Source organism: Hippoglossus hippoglossus, chromosome 14 (assembly GCF_009819705.1).
Source record: "Hippoglossus hippoglossus isolate fHipHip1 chromosome 14, fHipHip1.pri, whole genome shotgun sequence".
In the NCBI taxonomy this organism is placed as follows: domain Eukaryota; kingdom Metazoa; phylum Chordata; class Actinopteri; order Pleuronectiformes; family Pleuronectidae; genus Hippoglossus; species Hippoglossus hippoglossus.
The window spans coordinates 18389877-18410749 of record NC_047164.1 but is presented as its reverse complement, the minus strand read 5'-3'; the positions used below and the strand labels follow the sequence as shown (position 1 = coordinate 18410749).

General features: G+C 42.4%; 2 protein-coding genes across 4 annotated transcripts in view; both read left to right on the top strand.

Annotated features, from left to right (window-relative positions):
* The first annotated feature begins 986 nt into the window (after positions 1-986).
* Positions 987-20862, top strand: akap10 (A kinase (PRKA) anchor protein 10). Of its 2 annotated transcripts, none has more exons than XM_034606069.1 (16): positions 987-1208; positions 3598-3645; positions 4091-4267; positions 6105-6596; positions 7804-7902; positions 7997-8081; positions 8246-8369; positions 9341-9477; positions 10548-10692; positions 11094-11255; positions 11492-11598; positions 12846-12928; positions 14491-14543; positions 14725-14817; positions 14910-15079; positions 20819-20862. In XM_034606069.1, the coding sequence occupies exons 1-15, from the start codon at positions 1187-1189 to the stop codon at positions 14913-14915; spliced, it is 1833 nt and encodes a 610-aa protein (XP_034461960.1). In that variant the 5' UTR covers positions 987-1186; the 3' UTR covers positions 14916-15079; positions 20819-20862. The 2 variants fall into 2 exon arrangements, with proteins under 2 accessions (XP_034461960.1, XP_034461959.1); XM_034606068.1 differs by having other exon boundaries at positions 11489-11598.
* LOC117774059 (transmembrane protein 211) overlaps positions 18243-20873 on the top strand; it is a 110115-nt gene continuing 107484 nt past the window's right edge. For both annotated transcript variants that reach the window (XM_034606106.1, XM_034606105.1), the window contains exon 1: positions 18243-19025. In XM_034606106.1, coding sequence (XP_034461997.1) covers positions 18660-19025 — 366 coding nt within the window. In that variant the 5' untranslated portion in view covers positions 18243-18659. The remainder of the gene's footprint in view (positions 19026-20873) is intronic.

Genomic DNA, 20873 nt, shown 5'->3' with positions numbered 1-20873 from the left:
GGGATGGATTACCATGAAACTTGGAGGATGGTGCATTTTTGTTTCTACATTTTTTAATGGATCTTTATGAAAAATAAAGTCAGTCATGTTTAGGGCACTGGTGAATTTTGGTGCAAATCCAAATAAAGATCTGGATCTAGTGAATTTAAATGTGGTTTCATAAGGAGAGTGTTGGGCCTTGGTGGAGGTATGAACTCTGAGTGCCATTCTAGTTTTTTATATATGAATATATTAGAAGAACTAAGTAATGTAATCGGTCAAGTTGGAGCTAATTAAAGCTACTTTACAGTTTGGTACTTTAATATATATGAAGATAAAATATTCAGTAAACACATATTTTAAGTATTTTAAAGGTTCAATGTGTAGGATTTAGGGACATCTAGTGGTGAAGTAGCATGTTGCAGCTGAACACCCCTCACCTCACCCTCCCCTTCCAAACAAGATAGAGAACCTGTGGTAGCCTTCAGTTGTCATAGAAACTCAAAAGGTGTTTTGTTTGTCCAGTCTGGGCTACTGTAAAAAACCTGACTGCCTCCGTAGAGAGGACCCGCTCCAGATGTAAATATAAAGGGCCCATTCTAGGGTAAAGAAAACAAAAATTTGTACAATTTAGATGAAACACACTAGTGAAAACGTCACTATTATTATTTTATATTCAATTTCTGCCAAAAGATCCCTTCCTGTAAATCAGTCAGAGTAAATATACTTGATTACTTTTCATCACTGACACCCACTGTCCAAAAGCACAGATTGTGATATTACAATAAAAGGAAAATGAATAATACCAAACTAAAAAATGTTAATAGAATAAATCAGCACATGTAGAGATACTAAGGAACTGAAATCTGAGTGTGTGCAGCCATATTTAATTTAAGAACAGTTGTTGGTGGAGGCCTCTGCTCACTTGTTCATTCAGAAACAGCGCCCTCTTCTGACCAGAGCGGGTAAACGCATCATTTCCCACAATGCTGCTGCGGCACCAGCCCGGAAGTAGGACGTTTATTGACAACATGGCCGTTGAACTGGGCTCGGATTTGGAGCAAATTGGGATTTGACAGCGGGGCCGCGACAACACGCCGTTCCCTCGCCGGCAGCGTGCGGGACAGATGCTTTTGAATGAGGGGAGCCGCGGAGGCACGGGCCGGTGTCAGTGAGCCGAGGAAGCGTCCGGAGCGTGAAACCCGTCATGTCGTTTTTCAAGAGGAAAGGTGAGGAACCAGCTCCTCTCTGGGGGGCTGCGACGTCACCGGCGGCTCGCAGCACCCGGAGCCCGGCTTACCGCTCCCAGATTAGTTAGGAGTGATGCGACCGAGGCCGCGGCCGCGGGGGAAGCCGCTGTGGACGTGGTGGTTTCCGGGGAAGCGTGTTTTCCTGCTGCCGCTGCTCTCTGCAGTCACACGGCTAGCTTAAGCCTGGGCTGGCCTCTCTATCCTCCCTGTCATGTCCACGCCAGTGCTAAGCCTGGGCGGCGGCACATCTGTCAGAGGGAGCTGCCAGCTGCTTTAACAACTTACTTGCATCCCGGTGACTGCTTAAATTACAATTAAAACAGTTTAAAAACACCCTGCGAGCAGCATTACCTGCGTTAGCCCCAAGCTGTGCTGTAGCTGCAAGCTAAGGTAGCTTCATCTGAACACTTGCTCACTGCTCCAGTCTGAAAAAGCTCACACTTGCCCGTCGTTTGTAAATAACGCATCAGTAAGAACAAGACATGTGAGGTCCTTATCAGGAAACGTCAGCTAGCAAGGGATGTGTCCAAGTGGTCAGCATCATGCAGTGCTCATTGGATTGAATGAGAGCAGGATCAGCAACCTGATCAGGGGGTAATCTTCACTGTTTAGGCTACTTAATGATATAATGGCCACTGAGCTGCTTCATTCTAAGTCATGGAGTTTGTGCTGAGGTGCTGAAACCCAGTGGAGCTGATGTTGCAAAATGCATTCTGATAATATTGTGATTTCTAGTCTGGATGACCATTCAAAGGGCTTTACAGTACAGTTTTGCCATTCACTAATTCACACACACATTCAGTGTATCACTTTCTCTATCCACCATACACTGCCAGCAGTGTGGGGTTCAGCATCTTGACAATTTACGGAGTGTGGGGGGGACTGGAATTGAACCACCAAGGTTGAATGAACCGTTTTACTCCTGAACCCCAGCCCCCCCCCCCTGTTACACTCACATCCTACTCCAGTAGGTACAGTGTGATTTTTCATCCCTATAATAATTAATCAAAACAGAACATTATTACTTTCATGATTATAGGATTTACTGCCTGGCTGTGTGTTAGACTAGAAGCTCATTGAGAAGCAATGAGAGTATTCAAATAAGAAGCACTGTAAACACCATATATATTTCCACTGCCCCAGGTTACTGACAACTCGTATTTTGCTTTGAGTGCACAAATAGGATAGAAATAAGTGAAGAGACAGTGATTGTGACATGGATTTCAGTTGAACTCTCCTTGTGTTTCTTCAGGAAATCCGGCTGCACTTTTTTTCTAAAAACAGTGAGATTAGTAGTTTCCCTCCTTTTGAGGCTACACTTGTGAAAGCAGCTGACACAGCAGGGCCCCAAAATGAGGAATTATTCGAGAGTGCTCTTATAACTCTCTGAACTGAGATGACACACACACACACACACACACACACACACACACACACACACACACACACACACACACACACACACACACACACACACACACAGGACCGACAGGAAGAGAGGGGTTTCCTTGGGATAGGGTTGGCTGGTAATGAATCCTAAAATATAGTTTGACTGATGAATGAATTAACTTAGAACAGTGGTTTTTAAAGTGGAGGGCATAGAGCCACTGCATGGGGGGCATGGATGACTGTTTATGATTGATAAACAAAATTGTGGTGTGGGGGAGGTTTGCACTTTTTGCAACTTCGGAAGGGAGGAATGTGAGAAAAAGTTTGAGAACCACTGATTTAGAACAAAGACAGCCGGTGTTTTCATGTACGATGCTTCAGATCTGTGCAGCAGAGGTTGTTGGACCGTGGACTATTTAAAAGTCACAGCCCTTTTCTGTGACAGCCTACCATTGCCAGTTTGTCTTTCTGAAAGAGCATCTTCTGTACCATTTCCCCCGGCCTCTCTCAGTCCATTTTGTATTGACAGTGTTTGAAATTGATACTCTGAGAGCTTGATCTGAAGATATGAATGGTGAGTCAGTCTGATGAGTGTTTGCCTCCAGGCACAGAGCTTAGGAATGGCGTCGCCATGTATTGTTTCTTTTACAACCACTGAGTCGTAGACGGCTTCAGGTGTATGTTGTCTGACAGGCCAGATCTGAGACCAAGGTCACAAATGCTGATGTCAAGTGTAAAAACATCCTCAGCCTCCCTATTTATCTTCACAGTTGCTTTGTATTCTTTTCCTCACTCTGTCATTATGTATCTATATAATGTGTCCGAGTCTTTCCGGTGACATCACACTAACCCTTTTACTTTACCCCTCCATCAATCTCATCTTTGTTTTTTTCCCCTCGCTCTTCTTGCCCTGTATTGTGAATCAAAATGTTGTGTGCTTCTCCCGTTACAATCCTGCTCTCATCTTTCTCCCTCACAGCCAAAAGCAAAGAACCTGAGAAAGTAACCGATGCTAAAGTCAATAGAGGTGAGTTCATAATTACCACGGTAATAAGGTTATGAAAGTGTTTCACTATGTTGTTGAATGAATAATCCTTTGTTTAAGGACTTGATGATATGATTGGGTATTTAATATCAGATATTCTAATTATTATCAGTGCAATGTTTGACTCTTGCCCAGATGTGATACAGATATTTAACCATCTTAGGGGATTCAAACAGCTATTTGCCTGAAGTTGTGTAGTCACAAGGAACAAAATTGACCTCTAGCTATCGAGAGAAACACATGCACTGTTGTCTCCAACATCCCACACCCTGAGGCCTCTGAGCTCTTTCAAAAAAAAAAAACCTTCACTAAAAAGACCTTTTCATGAAGTCACACTGATGTTATACATCCAGGCCACTCAGAACTTTAACATTGCTGTGCTCTCTTTCTTCTTTTGCCATCCCCCGTCCTCCACTCCCAACTCCAGCCAGCCCTGACTCTCCATCGTTAGGACTGAGGAACCATGCCATCCAGGAAGCTGCGGGGCCCAGCCATGTGGCCATCAATGCCATCTCTGCCAACATGGACTCCTTCGCCCGCGGCCGCACCGCCATCCTCAAGAAGCAACCGAGCCACATGGAGGCTGCGCACTTTGGAGATCTGGGTACAGAGACTGAATTTAGATGTTAATATGCAAAGGACTAATCAAACATTTGATAATTACACTTAATAACTCAATAGTTTGTGTTATAGATGGAAAATTAGATGTCAGATTCTATTTACCTTATGGGAACAATTAGGTTTCTTGTAGTAATGTTCTCTGACTGAGTGTAACTCTTGCATCACAAACCAACCGTCTTGTGCAAGTGTCAAACAGTCCATTAATCCTGTGTGAGACACTTGTGTGACGTCTTGCATCAGTTTTGATGAGCAGCCAAACAATCCAAAGCCCGTCGATCAGGCTGACATATCCTTGCAGTCTCCTAATGTGGTTACGTGCTGAAGAAATGTCTCCTCCCTTTTCTAAGAAGGGATCTAAAATTAGATTCTGTGCATGGATGGCGGGTGCCATGATGCGTAGTGTGGCGGAAATGTTGAATGACGGCAGTGACAGGAACTGTACGAGCGAGTTGTCCGGAGAATTCCTGAGGTGGAGTAACCTGTGCTGCAGCCCGGACCACATGGTCTGGGTGGAACTCGCTGGGCACAAGTGATAACAAGTTTCAATGTCAGTTTGCAGGCAGCTGTAGCAGTTTAAACATGAGCTGAGACTAGTGGACTTATCAGTATATTCGCAGTGAGAACCACAATAATCTTATGGTTTCCATGGTGTTGTCTTGATAGCAGTTTATTTTGCACGGGTTGTTTTGAGAGTCGCAGTGCTCAGTATTCAGGCAGCCTTGACTGTATCATCTCAAGGAGGAAGGTGAAAAGCCAACGTTTTGTTTTGTTTTCAAAGAGCAAACACAATACCACAAAGCTTCAGCCCACGCTGCAGTCCAACTACAGCTGATGAGCTCTGAATCATAATCCGTTTTGGGTTTGTTGTCTGTGAGCATGCTCCCTTGCTTATTTTGTTTTCTAGGATTGTGTGTGTGTATGTGTGTGTTTGTGCTAGCAGTGCGCCCGGATGCTATTCAAACATAAAGTAATTATTTCAGTTAAGTCAAATATTGCAACACCCTTACAGGATTCAGGGTTTTCCCCCAGTGTTGAAATGTTTGGAAACTGTCAAAGGGGCACAGTCAATGTCTGACCACTTCATACTCCCACGAGTGACACGACGGACAGGACACATGATGCTGCTGCTGTGTGGTTCTGAAAAGTTTGTCTGGGTTAACTCATTTGTGAAATTGCATAGTCTAAGGCCACAGGGAGCTTGAAATTCAAATATAAGTATCTCTGAGTTTGAATTCAGCTCACGTCAGCCTTCAGCCTGCACCAAATTTTAAGAAGCTGAACTGAGAAAAATCCACCTTTTATCTTCCATTGCTTGTGCCAGCTCCCATCAATGTGCTGCACATTCTATCTTCCATCTGTTTTGAAAATTGAAAGCTGTAAATAATAGAAAGTGTGGTGCTCAGTCTGCAGTTATATTTCACTGTCCGTTGTGAATTTAAAGCCAGTGTAAATCTCATGTGATCAGCAATGTATCTTGTTAACTCATCAGTGCTAATATTTAATCTGTTATTATAGATTTTATTAAAATACATGAAATATACAAAATACTAGTATTAAAGTTGTCTTTTTGTAATTAAAGAGTTATTTTGAATGGAGATCATTCACATTCAATTACCTCAAGGTGATGGCATTTGTTCTATGCAGTTTTATAAAGCATCAAGGTTAACGCAATATTCCATTATCTTCAAATGTGATATACTGTATGACCAGAAATATAGTTTTGAAAATATAAATATGCTCCTGAAATCTACAATGTACATTTCTAAAACATATGTCTTCTAAGTTGATCGCTCAGTTGTGTGTCTGTTTGTTTGTTTCAGGTCATTCCAGTGTGAACTATCAGCCGCAGGAGACCCGCTCTCGACTATCCAAGACGGTGGACCAGGTCCTGCGGGACAATGTGGCGATTCCACACTATATGCATTTCATGGAATTGCAGGGCGCAGACCACCTGGTTCGGTTCTGGTTGGAGGCCGAGAGTTTCCGCTCCACCAGCTGGTCGCGAGTCAGAGCACACAGTCTGAATTCTGTCAAACACAGCTCCTTGGCCGAGCCCGTCCCCGCCTCGCCAGATGGCTCTGAGCTCCCAGCGACGGCCTCTCACACACCCAATGCCCTCTCGCGGGATAGTAGCACCGAACGTCCGACGGTGCCATCGGAGTGGCAGGACTCCTCCAGCACGGAGGCTGGCCTGAGACCCGGCACCCCCCGAGCAGACACACCCAGCAGGCAGGCCTCCTCCAGGACGGGGACTCCCTTCAAGGTGCAGTCTAACAGCACCCTGCAGGAGCTCTCTGACAAGCTCATGAAAAGTGAGTCTGCTTTAAATCATCCTTTTTTATTATTATAAGCTTTAAATACATATTGGATTTCTTACATTCATTTAGGATGTTTCAAATGCGGAAAGTTAAGTTTCACAATTCTTCAACAAAGAGACCTATATTATACATTTTGTTAACTTGTGTACTTCAATTATCCAAAATGTTTTCAACAATGTTCAAACTCATATCTGCTTTCCCTGTGGCTTTGTCCATCTCTGCTGGAACCTCCGGGTCAAATGATGTATGACGATGGAAAAACACTCTTTTAGCCAGTTAGCCATTTTCCTTCCACTGTTTGTGTTGGTCCCTCATATTGGATCATTCATTGCTGTTTGCTGCGTAACATGAATTAATCTTTAAAACATGACCTCATCCGTGAACATGATCTGTGCCTGAGACACGTCTGGTTGATTTTCATTGGCAATGGTGGTGAAGACAACTCCCATAATCCCACGCTGCTTCACAATGGGGGAAAAAAAGGAAAAGAAAAGGACAATGATGTCAAATTAGGTCTTTTGTTAATGTTTTGATTGTGAAACCCTAGTGGCAGAAGTCGCATATTGTACTTTTAATACAACTCAAATGACACAAAGGAAAAATATGAGAGGCTGCTTTCCATTGATTGACTTAAATTAAGATGTTTACATTTTTGACAATTTTGAGTAGCTGAAAGCAAAGCTACAGTAAATGTGCTTCGATTCACCTGATAATAGAAATATATATATATATATATATATATATATATAATTCCCTTATAATTACCACAGACTTGGTGAATAGATTATGACGCATATAAAAAATGTGTCATTCAAGCTTCTGTTAAGTAAATGAAATAATTGTGAAGATGCAGATTGATACATCTAGTGATAAACATGACTGTTGTTCCTTTAATTATTTATATGTTGTGCCCTCCTCTTCTACAATGTTTTAATGAAGCTGGACTGCAGAATTGGCACCACCACCTTCTGTAATATTCACATTAATATTCACATTAATTTGTCATTTCTTTTAACTGAGTGTTATTCTGGACCTTTTGTTAATACCTGTGCTACATTTGGATGGAAACTTTCCTATTGCCTGGGGATGGTTGAGAGAAACAGTTTTTCCCTCTTTAAAAGTTTCTGCTCTCCGTAAGCATCACTCCAACCCATCGTGTAGCATCACTGGATGATCAGCTGTTTGCCTCTGTGTGTTTCAGGTATAGAGAAAGATGCAGTCACCATCTTCACCAAGTTCATCTCTCCAGACGCCGTGAGGCCCATCCCCGTCACAGAACCCTTCAGAAATGACATAGTCGGTAAGATACCGATGCCGCCAGTAGGAATTCAAGGTCACCAAATTTTAAATTGTATACTGTTGTGTAGTAATACATCTGTCCTTCCTCTGTGCAGCTAAGATATGTGGAGAGGATGGCATGGTGGACCCAAACTGCTTCGTTATTGCACAGTCGGTAGTGTTCGCCATCTTGGAGCAACAGTGAGTGTCTGTCTTTTCATTATCCAGAGGAGTTAATACATTACACATCTCCTCATCACCATGTTTTGACATTAAAGTGACACTGGTGTTCTTTTTGTCATTTTTCCACCTCGACATCCACAGTAGCAGCTGCTCTCATCTTCCACTTGCCCTTTCATTTCCAGGCACTTTAGTGAATTCCTGCGGAGCCATCATTTCTGTAAATACCAGATTGAAGTGTTGACAAGTGGCTCTGTGTTCCTGGCTGACATCTTGTTTTGTGAGTCTGCTCTCTTCTACTTCTCTGAGGTGAGTGAGCTCAGTGTCTCTCAGAACATTATGTATTTCATTCCGGTATTTATCATCACAAACACACATATCCACATCTATTGTTTGAAGAGCGTGTTGATAATATGTGCACTTGGGTGAGAATATTCTGTTCAGCTATTTCCACCCATACGAAACACTCAATGTCTCCCTAAGTGCTCTGTTTTTTCGGCTTCACCAGCTGTGTTTTTACTAAAAAAAGTGTTTACTGGGTGAAAAAATACTGTTGCAATGCACTTTGTAATAAGCACAATATTCCGGGTGATGTTCTAAATATCTGCCACCATCAGGCATTTATTTAAAATTACGTTGTAGCAGAAAGGCTTTAGGAAGTCAGATTATATATATAAAGCATCTGTCTAATAATTCCAGAAATCTCTTTCTCTATGTGGAAAGCATATCTCAAGAACCATTCATCTTTATAATCTTCACACTTGACATGTGTATTTTTAAGGGCCCAGGGAAGGAAAGTGTCAAATTTGATGCGACTTGGACGCGTGATACAATCAATGTTCATAAACTAAACATAAACAGGCCACCAGCGCTCTGTAGCAGCGGCGGCTGAGACTCAATCACAACAACAGCTCGTTCACGACAAGCACAATTTATCCTCCAGTTCAGCTTCACTGAACTTGCTCATTGACATTATTATTATGATTTGGCTCTTAAATTGAACTGAACAGAATATCTTTTATTACAATCGATTCTTTATTTTGCACTTTGTAACCTCGTTTAGACAAGTGCTATACAAATAAAGTTATTATTATTATTATTATTATTATTATTATTATTATTATTATTACTATTATTAATACAAGGTGAACAGATCTTTGTGCAGCAGTGGCTTCAGGGTTCTATGGAGTCCTGCAGCTGGTCTTTACTAAAAATTTGAAACACTGACATCTTAAAAACACGCTGACTGTGTATTTGCTCCTCGCTCTCATCCCCTGTAGTACATGGAAAAGGAGGAGGCGATGAATGTACTGCAGTTCTGGCTGGCAGCAGACAACTTCCAGAACCAGCTAGCAGATAAAAAGGGCCAGTATGACGGCCAGGAGGCTCAGAATGACGCCATGATCCTCTACGACAAGTAGGTGTTCCGTCTGCTGCTGCTGTCTCATTAAACCATTGCTGATGCTTTTACACTCATTCCGTCACCGCCGTTTAGAAAGACTTTATGAAAATTGTTAATTCATTCGTCTTCTGTTGTCTTTTATGAAAAAAACAACAACTTGGCAATCCACTAATTAGCTCATATCCTGCGTTGGCAGCAGAGAACAGTCTTGCACCACTTTTAACTTTATAATGTGCATTAAGTATTTATACTAGTTCATCACATTTTAAGCGAAAGCCCCTCACTGTTCTTAACACATGTAAAACTCCACACTCTCCATACTTGTCCTTACTTAAATATCTGTTCATCCCTTTTAGTGTTTTACAACTGCTGCTTCTGTTCTGGTTGTGTAATTGACATTTTGCTCTTGGATGCTGTTACTGTGGCTCAATGATCCCACGGGTATCACTATTTCATCTCAGATCATATTCTGTATGTTTGATTCACTTGAATGCACCTGTAATAGTAGCCTGGTACCAGGTAACACGAAGGAAGGCAGACTTAGTTGAACTTGCTTTATTTATTTTTTTTGCATGTGGGTAATATTTTTCTCCAGTATATATTAATTATATTGTAATCAGAAGGTGAAGGTCAGTTTCTTAACTCAGTTTAATTAATTGATGATTGATGCCCAGTCCTTAATTGGATGATTCTTCTACAGGCTTTAGAAATCGTATTAATGTGTAATTCTGTCTGCTGAAAGCTTTGTATAGGACACACACTATCTATAATAATACAGAACAGATGACAAGACACACACATCATTTTTTTCTCCTCTTTTCTTCCATTTCTTAATTGCAATCCCTGAGGTTTTATCTTGGCCTTTGTTTCATTAATAACGTGATTCAAAAATGCACTCAACCAGCCCACTGACCTGCTTCTTCAGCATCAAAGTTTTCCAGAGCCACACAACACCCTCTGTCCTTTATATGGAATGAATGAATAGGAATCTAATTTTAAGATACTCCTTTTTGAAGCCTCTTCAAAATGTTATTGTGATTTCGGCAGTGATTAAAATCTTAATCATCGCACTGTTTCCTCTTCAGGTATTTCTCACTCCAAGCCACAAACCCTCTGGGCTTCGGCGACTCGGTGCGGATGGAGATAGAGTCGAATATCTGCCGAGAGGGAGGGCCGCTCCCCGACTGCTTCACCACTCCACTCCGACAGGCCTGGACGACAATGGAGAAGGTCAGATTCTCTGATAGAGAAAATACTTTTTAACAGTTACCATGGAACCTGAGAGAATTGCTTCGACTCCAGGGTCATTCTCTACCAGGTTACTACCTTATCTTCACCTGTGTACGCGTAAATAATTCTTGGACTCCGATATTCGTTCATATATGTCGTGCTTGACAAATTTGATTCAATATGAGCCTAAAAAGTTATAATAGGATCCTAAAGCTTTTGTGTTGTAAGACACTGACAAATTGTCCCATTACACCACTGACACATGCACCTGTGTTGCAATAATGAAACAAAAGCTCAACAGGGTTGTTAGCACATAAAGGTCAGTAACACACCCCTGTAACTTGTAACCTTGGAAGCTCATAATTTTCTAACAGAGTTCACCCTGTTTTGCATCTGCTCAGGTCTACATGCCAGGCTTCCTGTCCAGCAACCTTTACTACAAATACCTGAGTGACCTCATCAACTCGGTGCGGGCGGATGAATTTGTGAATGTCAGCGCTCCAGGTCAGAGCGGGCTCGCGGACAACAACCGCTCGAGTTCAAATGTCAGCGAGGCCTCACAGGTGACCCCCCCCCCCCAAACTTGAACCCACATCTTCAACCCCTGAGGGGACGTTCCCCTGTCTGCTGACATTTAGACCTGCTCCACCTCATTACATGAATGATGAAGATATTTATTTTGTTAATACCAAAGGGTCATGATCAATCATGTTGTTTAGTTGTCTCCTGAGGGGGAAAAAAAAGGAAGTTACCTGAAACGTAGCTTAACGTTCACTTCATGGTGTCTTCCCTACAGCAGGGAGCCAAAAGGGCAGCGATAAAAATCCTGAAAAACTTCGATGAGGCGATCACCGTGGACATCGCCAGCCTGGACCCTGAGTCCTTGTACCAGCGGCCGTATGCTGGGTGAGCTTTGTGTTCCTTTCCTGTCACATGGGTGAATACAAGTCATCAGAAGAATAGAGATGAAGCCAATCCCCCATTAAAATGCTGCACACACTTTGGATCATGTAGTGGTGAAATGAACGAGAGCCTATTCAGACCTGGTATTAACACCAGTCCTGAGAGTTCTGATCACAAGTGGACAGAGCTAAGTATGTTTTTAACACCTTGTATTAAAATATGTCTCCTGTCCCCACTATTGATCGTATCTCAATTCCCTGCTCTTTATGCAAATAACCACAAAGACCAAATTAGGCTGCTTTTACCCAGTTTGAGTTTATAGATGAGCCCGATGACTGTGTGTGTCTGTGTGTCGGTGCGAGAGGGAGAGAAAGAGACAGAGGGCGAGAGCCAGCGTAGTCAGGAGGGACTAAATGAATAAATGTGCACAGCTATGAAGAAAGATTTGACTAATTTAATGTCAAACTTAATGTGGTGATCAGTGTTGATGTTGTGACCTCAAAGAGCATCAAAATGCTGTTTAACCTGTCGTGGGTCAGAGACATCAGCTGAGTGGGAGGTCCTACATATGTGGCTCATGACGCATTTGCATTAGAACACAGCGAAAAGATGTTGGTTGCGTTCACACCTGAAATCATAGCTGACCACTTGTGATCGGGTCACCCAGGACGGATGTGTATACCAGGTCTGAGAGCCAGTGGCAGTCTGACCCATCAGAAATCAATCCCAAACTTCTGGTTTGCTTTGTTTAAAGGGGTCAGCTCAAAAGAGAAAACATCATGTGATTTGTGTCTGATTGGTTCAAATATTAGAAAACACTAATTTTTATCACATCCTAAAATGTACTTTTAATAGATTTAACTTTTTCTAATTTATCTTTAATTCTCCCTCAAATTAGTTTTTGTTTCCCTTTTCTTTTATGTTTCTCTTCTTTATGTCCCTTTGATTGCTCTCACTGCCGTTTCGATTCAATGCTTGTATCCATCTGGTTTTTATTGACTCTGCCGCAAAGTGTTTTATGAGTGTGCTTTGAAAAGTCCTCTAGAAATATAACTCAAGAGAATAATCTTGTTGAAAGACGAAGCCGGGGTCCCTTTTTACTACCCCTGCCTCCACTGAAACTGCAGTGATGGAATGGATACACATTATCAGTAGTGTTTGAATGCTGCTGTGTGTGCCTGAGGCTCAGCTTTGTCCCATTCGCTCTGTGTGCTGTCTTCACCCGTCTCCTCTCCTCTTGTCCTGCTCAGGAAGATGACGTTCGGGAAGGTGAATGAGCTGGGCCAGTTTATCAGGGAGGCAGAGCCCGAGCCGGATGTGAAGAAATCCAAAGGCAGGATACACTGAAACCTCTCTCGCTCTCTCTTCTCTACCTTCATCCATATCAATATTCTCTCTTTGTATCTGCGCCCTCACTCTGTCATATTTTATCTCGGTCCTCCGTTCAGTGAAAAACACCTACTCTGTGCCCATGAATATAAACCTCCTCTAGTGGCTGCGTCTATTCTCCTTACAGCGTATTGTCTTCTGAAATATTTAAATATATTCCCTCTGAGGAAAATCACTCAGAGGCTGTGAAACTACAGAAGAGTATCAGGGCAAGGCATAAAGAAAAGAGAAGGGAAGAGGAAGATTATTTATTTATTTTTATTTCAAGAAAGTGGAACTCAATCAGAGGAGAAATACAGTATATGTGTTTTTAATTTTGCATATTGAGAATAATGTTCAAGTTTGAAGTCAGACTTTCAAGAATTTAATAACTACTGTCAGCTGATTTTACTGCTGCTGCAAAGTGCCTTATGTAGATGAATTAGCGCAATTGTTCTTCAGAATCGGTAACAAAGAAAATCTTTCTCTTTTAGCACATTATCACAGTGTGGGAATCGGTATTAGAACCTTCAAGGGGGTGCAACCGAAAATGGTTTTAAAATTGTAACTAGACGAGCTTGAAAGACGAGGCTTCATTTGTGTAAACTGAAATAGCTGCTAATGGACAAATGTAGGCGTATCGAAGGTTACACTAACACTTCCAGATGTAACACTCTGGTAACTCACTCCAACAATCTCGGAGCCCGTCGGCTGTCATCTAATGATAAATTGCCTCTGAGGTCAGTGGCCAATATTTTTGGGCTTCCGGTGTAAAGAGCGGATATCTGAGCCATGACTCCAGCATCCGTACTGTTTACAGTCCAACTGGTTTCTGTTATCACACTAACACATCGAACGTTTGTAACACAATAACACAAACAGCGATACTTTTTGTCGGTGTTTTAGGTCCAGATGACATTTTGTCTAATCTCTATAAACAGCTATCTGCATATGAAACCAGACAAGTTAATAAGCAGATGCATTTTTGTCAGTGTGTCCCTCCTCTTTTGCTCCTCAAATGTGATTGGTTAAACAACAAACTGAAACCAGAAAGCTTCAGACTGGAAAAATCTTGTCCCTGCATATTCACACACAGAATCTGTTAGTACAGATTACTCTTCTTACACAAGGAGTTTACTTCATCCTCAAAATGTTTACGTTATTCACTAAATGCAAAATATTATAAATCCCCCTCTTTTTTTTTTTTGTAAGCTGGGTATGAATAACTAGTTAAACTCTTAACAGCAGAGTCTAACAAAGCCTGACATACCTAAATGTGTCAGGATTTAACTCACCTAGATTTAGTTTTGGCACTCTTCTAAAAACATCTATTATTTTGTTCAGTTAAGGAACTGGACTTGGTCTCAATGGAATAAGCGGCCACAACCTTACATGCCCCTAGTCATACCCCCTTTAATTTTGTCCCCTTTTGACTCCTTTATTTAAATCTAAATAATTTTGTTTATTAAAAAGAAGAAAAGGCCCTGATATGTCCAATTCCTTCCCTCTGCCTCTCCCCTCATTTAGGCTCCATGTTCTCTCAAGCCATGAAGAAATGGGTCCAAGGCAACTCCGATGAGGTGAGGCAGCAAAATGTAAAATAATCATGAATGATTCAGTGGTCTGAGGCGCAGAGCGAGCCTCTCAAGGGTATTGCATTCAAATTGGCTGTGTGACGTCACTCCATGACTTATGATTTATTGAAGAATATAGATAAAAGTCTGTGTTGAATCCAAGTTATTGATTGTGCTGTGACTCAAGGCCCAGGAAGAGATGGCGTGGCAGATCGCCAAGATGATCGTCAATGACGTCGTCCACCAGTCAAATCACGACAGCCCCGGCAAGGCCACCAAGGTACAAACCCTCGCTCAGTATTCCTGCTCCCGTGCACCGATGGCCGCAGCTCTTCTCTAAGTTGTTTTATTTTTTATTTTGTCTGTCTGCAGTTATGACCCGCTAAGAAACCAAAGGAACGTCACTCCCTGCGGACACTGGCCAGACAGTGACAAAGCGTGCTCTGGGTTCACCCTGCAACAAACTGCATTACTCTGAGAGCGAACAAGGCTTTTCTATCACCTCCCTGACCACGTCTCTGTGCGCGTATGTATGTATGTATGTATGTATGTATGTATGTATGTATGTATGTATGTATGTATGTATGTATGTATGTATGTATGTATGTATGTATGTATGTATGTATGTATGTATGTGTGTGTGTGTGTGTGTGTGTGTGTGTGTGTGTGTGTGTGTGTGTGTATGTGTGTGTGGTTGTGAGCTCAGTTGTGTGAATGTTCAGGCATGGGCTAGTGGAAAACTTGAAGTAGATAATTGTTTGAAGCTTCCAACTCCATACCACTATAAAGGTTCATGTGTAGTGAAAAGTAAAAGCAGCGCAGAGAGCGTGCGTCCGATTGGAGGATTTCGCTCCTCAGGATGGGAACCTCCACCGTGACGCTGGAGGAAAAGAAGCAGCATTATCGTCCGGACTGTCGCTGTGCGGCTGCAGCCATAGTGTTTGTACAATGTCTCATCTCGGACCTATGGAGGACGTATCAAAGACTGAATGACCCACACTCCCTGGTGACACGCCCACCCACACCTTTTAGAAGCATTCCTTGTTTTTAGATGAAAACCTTGTGTAAGGCTCAGCTAGTGAAGACGGAAAAATCACCGGTTTGGAGCAATGTACAGTTTTTGTTTTTGCATTTGCTTCCCCTCAGCCTGCCCTGGAGTAGTTCTGTTTTGCTGCTCCCTCACATGAGCTGTCCTTACCGTGGCTGTTAACTGTTCGTACTGTAGAACATGTGGAACTGTGACAATGAAACACGAGAGGATCTGATACAGTTCTTGGACTTCCTATGTTAACCTCCTGGCACCTTCATAGAGTGTAGAAGAAGAAGAAATACTCCATAATGTACTTAAAATGCTCCGGTCGTGTTGGAAAACTCCAAACTCCATGTTCTAAATGTTTTTACATTTTCTGGTTTACCCCATATATCAACGTTAGTCCTTTTTTATGATGATCGCAGCTTTTTTTCTTTTTCTTGCATCACTAAAACAAACATCCGTGATAACCAGACTGTTCAACTGGAAAGTGTGCTCAATTAATTCAACTTTTTTATTTTATTTTTTAATTTCTTTTGAGCCTTACCAAGATGTGGAACCAGAAAAGACTCTTGGTACTATGTACCACTAATGTTTTCTGACATGTACATGTACGTAATCTATAATATATTTAAAATTGTGTTTGATTTAAATACAGATATTATGAAACGTTCCGTCTGTCCTCATTTTTGTTTGTACGGTATTGTATTTTCAGCCCACTGCAGGCCGTGGTTGTGTCGACACAGAACGTCAATGATGTTAACAGGCTGATTTTGTTTTTAAAAAAAAATAACGTTCAAAAAAGTATTGTAGTTAAAAATGTGGTTAGAGTGGCACGCTCTGTTAAATAGGAGGACTCGTATTGACTCTGGCCATGAGGGGGCGACATTTGCTGTGTTGCTATGGTGGGTTCACCAGAGGAAGGACCTTGATGACTCAGTATATTGTTTCGGAGTTTACTTTCAGTCAGTGCGTCTCACACAGGCCCAGCTACATCCACGAATTGTAAGATACAACTCATCTCCAAGGGCTGAACGTCACCATGGTTACAGTTTAATTCTATGAAGCATTTACAGTCGATTCATTCCTGTTTTTAAGGATCTGACTGTTGAAGTCATGTCTTGCTGTTTATTGGTTATTGACAGTTTAGTGCTGTTTAACATGCGCTTCATTAGAACACTAGCATTTCTCCCAATCGCTGAATTCGACAGACGTTGACTTTGTTGCAGTTGGATGTATTTAAAATGTACAGTTAAACCTGCTGTTAATGAATTACTGATAAATATTATACAACATTAATCATCTACATTTTCATAACTTTCACCACATGCTGCTTATTCTTCATTCCAGACTGAGGCGGCCTCCACGTGCAGGGGCAACGCCCACCCCCACGCGAACCAGCCCCTGTTCTGAGCTCTGATTGGGTTAGAGGTGATGTTACTACCTGTGTGCAACAGTTAACACACCAATGATGTGAACTTTTACTGTTTATTCCCGATGCTCAGGAGTATTTATTTATTTATTTATTTATTGAGATTATTTACACTGAGATTAAAGTTGTTGAATTAATCATCTCATATACTGTTTTTATTGTAATGGCATGATGTCTTGATCGCTTCATGGAAGCTCGTGCACTGCGTTACATGCACGTGGGAAGATACCTGCTGTCAGACTCCTGCTCTGTCAAGTTGAAAAGACAATGTGCAGAACACCGGAAATGCATTATTGCCTTCATAATAAAAGTGATTTCAAACAAGTGGGAAGGATGTCCTGACACAAGTATCTATTTTTTACAACTTAGTACTAGTTGTAATAATAACAACAAAAATAATAATGATAATATTAATAATAATTCCAAACACTTTGACGAGCATGTCCCACTTTCTTCCGCCCATATAACTACACACTGACTCAACCTAAGTAAAACATTTTGTCCCCATGTTGTTGCTGATTGAGTAAATGTAGCTGTGTGTCCATCTCGATGTTTTACTGTGACCAGGACATGTGGCCTCATGACATTTGTCCAATAACAACAGCTTTGTGTATTTGAAAAAAGGAACGGTCGGGATCGAAATAGCACTTTCTGTCTTTTAATTAAAGGTCCAGCATCAAAAACATTGGATCCTACATTTCCCACAATGAAAGCCAATATGGCAAATATGTTTCCACCCCGTGTGTTTGTTGGTTTGCTTGTTTGTTTGTAAAAGAGATTACGCAAAACTCCCTGACAGGTTACCATGAAACTTGGTGGAGGGATGTGATATGGATTGGGGAGGAACCCAATAAACTTAGATATGGATCTGGATCAAAGGGCAGATTTTTTAAGTCACTTTATTTAACATTGAGAGATGGGAGATATTTTTGGATCTTGATAACAAAAATCAGGCATGTTTAGGGGTGTGTTTGCAATTTGGTGCAGCTTAATTGAATTTAAGGGGCCTGTTGGAGGAGGTGTGCAATCTACTGAGTGCCATTCGAGTTTTGTCACAGTTCTCCAGAGCCACACAAGGCTGAGATGTAGTCATTTATATGTAAAATCTGGGTTGTCCCTGGAGTTAGAATTATTCAAAGTCCCCATGGAGACTTTAGTAAAGCTGCGCCCCTTCTGCGGGGTTTTACTTTGAAAAGCAGAGCCGGAAACTCTCTTCTAGCCAATAGTAACTTGACGTTGTCCAGACAGCGATACGCACAGTGCGCTGCTGTCCGTGTGCATGTGGCGTGAGACTGTGGAGAGAGGCAGAGGAGTCCAGTGGTGCAGGTGTCTGTGCGTCCACATGTGACTGCTGCTCCAGCTGTGCTGCTGCTCCAGCTGTGACTGCTGCTCCAGCTGCGCACACACTTCAGGGTGTGACAGGAACACGCAGCCTGTCAGTCAGGTCTGTGCGCTGTTTCCCGGATGACTTGACTCCTCTCGCTGATGTGTCTCTGGATGTTTTCTCCCCTCAGTGGTTTGTTTGGGTTCTGAGCCAGATGTTCTGGAGGCTGCAGCTGCGGACATCCAGCGGTTTCCCTTCTTCTCGTCTCTGAGCCGATGCAGCTGCTGGTCGGGGGCGCTGAAGTTGAAGTCCCGCTCCTGAAGGCGTGAGCTCCAAATGCATTCGCTCCTGGGCCGGGAGAAGAAAGAAGAAGAAGCCGGGTTCGGGATCGATCGCCTGGGTCTGTCTCCGGGCTTTGCGCCCCACGCCGCCACCATGTTCAGCTGCGTGGGCTGCTTCTGGGTGCTCCTCTCCTCCGCTCTGGTCGCCGTGTGCAGCTTCAGCTTCATATCTCCTGCGTGGATTGTCAAGGACCAGCTGAGGAACAGCCTCCACCACCACCAGCAGCCTCAGCACCACAGCAAGGACTCCGTGAGCTTCGGCTTGTTGTGGCACTGCTCCGAGTCCCTGGATCACATGTACCGGTGCTACACCTTCGGGGGACTGGGCAAATTCGCAGAGATCCCCTCCAGCTCCTGGCAGGTAGGGTTCCCCTTACACACACACACACACACACACACACACACACACACACACACACACACACACACACACACACACACACACGTCTGCCACATGCCGGTGGAGCCCATAGAGTGGGCAGGGCAGGGGCCACTCAGTGTGGCTCCATGGGACCAAGGACTGAATGAATGATCAGCAGAAATGCGCAAATCTGAGCAAATCAACTAATCACATCCAAGTCAAATGAACATTACAAATGAAGAAGATTAGAGCTGATTTGATGAAATTCAATTTGACGAGACATTAATGTCCTCAATCTTGTACCTGTAAAATTTACATGACTTTTTACAGTGTATATTAGAAAAATATATTTTCTTTTATTTCTTAAGCATATTTCATACTCGGAGTGAGATTCAAGGTGTTGCAGGGACATTAAAGACAGCACAGAGACAACATTATTCTTTTATGATACGTAGTTTATTATTTTTTTCACAGATGACAAAATATTCACAAACTTGTTTAATATCAAGGGTTGAAAAATAGTGAAGAAATAAAAAATACTTCCAAAATCTGGTAAAACACACAAAAAAAACATACACATCCAGACAAAAAAGGAATTCTTATGCACAGAGACTAAAAATAAATCAGTTTAAAATCAGACAGCACAATTTAAAAGCAAAATAAAAGAGGTTTAAAACATCAGAATAAGAGGTAAAGAGTTTTTCTTGTCCATCTATCTTCAATTCACAAGATTAGATTTTTCAGACATTTCAGCGTCTCGTGTCAGAAGACAAAAAGCCAGAGTGACTCAGATCCGGGTTCACTCACACCAACACACTCAACTGCTGCTGCTCACACACCACATGTGTCACAGCAAAGTGAACAATGCAAACAACATCAACACTGTGGCTCCGTCGCTCCTCCTCAGTCGGCTCTGCTGAAAACACAGTTGGGACGATGCAGAGTCTTTTCAGTCCGGAGAAAAGATGCTCTGATCTGAGGGAGAGCGCATCACAGGGAGGAGTATCTGCAGCACAACACACACACACACACACACACACACACACGCACTGAGGTTTGGAGGCCATCAGGGGTTTCATCCTCCAGCAAGAATTTCAGCTTCATTTCCAAAGTTTAGCAAACGTGCGAAACAGCAACATTCAACATGACACGTCCTCCCAACAGGGCGGGAAAATCTGGTCACATCAGCTTCTGTGTGTTGATCCATTATCAGGCCTTGACTCCCAAAAAGTGACGACAGGCTGTGAAACAGTTGACTAAAAGCTTGTTTGAGTAAAAAACAATTGGCCTTGTTAAAACTCTTGTATCTGGGACACTTATTATTCATGCACATTATGGGATAATTGAATTTCTTACTAGAGGCAGGTTGGGTCCCCCCCCCCCCAGCCAAAAACCTTCAAAATAAAATAAAAAAACCCTGCTCCAGTATACCACCTCTGGATTTATGATTTATGCATGAAGGTGTGATGGGGAAATTAGCATTTGAAAGGGGGGTGGTATTAATAAGTGGCTGCTCGGTTGTGTAATTGTTGCACTAGTTTCTGCAAAGTGAGAGGGATGCAACGCTGGCGTTTTTGTTTTCACGGGGCGGCAGCTGCAGACACACACAGAGCAGTGAGCGCAAACAGAACAGATTGACTTCTCCTGCGGTGTTTCATCTCATTTGTGTTCAAACGTTAAGCACCGCGCGTCCTTTACGGAATTTACGCACTGTTAAAGGCTCATTTGGCTGAAATCTGGAGTCATTTTGCCAGTTAGCCAGTTGTCAGTGAGTTAATTAGTGAGTCTTCCAGTGTGTGTGTGTGTGTGTGTGTGTGTGTGTGTGTGTGTGTGTGTGTGTGTGTGTGT

Bases quoted from the DNA above. Each gene is read 5' to 3' on its own strand.
- akap10 (XM_034606068.1), top strand. From the start codon at position 1,187: ATGTCGTTTTTCAAGAGGAAAG. The intron at 8,370-9,340 runs GTGAGTGAGCTC...CATCCCCTGTAG, and splicing joins CTCTCTTCTACTTCTCTGAG to TACATGGAAAAGGAGGAGGC. The intron at 12,929-14,490 runs GCAGGATACACT...CCCCTCATTTAG, and splicing joins GGATGTGAAGAAATCCAAAG to GCTCCATGTTCTCTCAAGCC.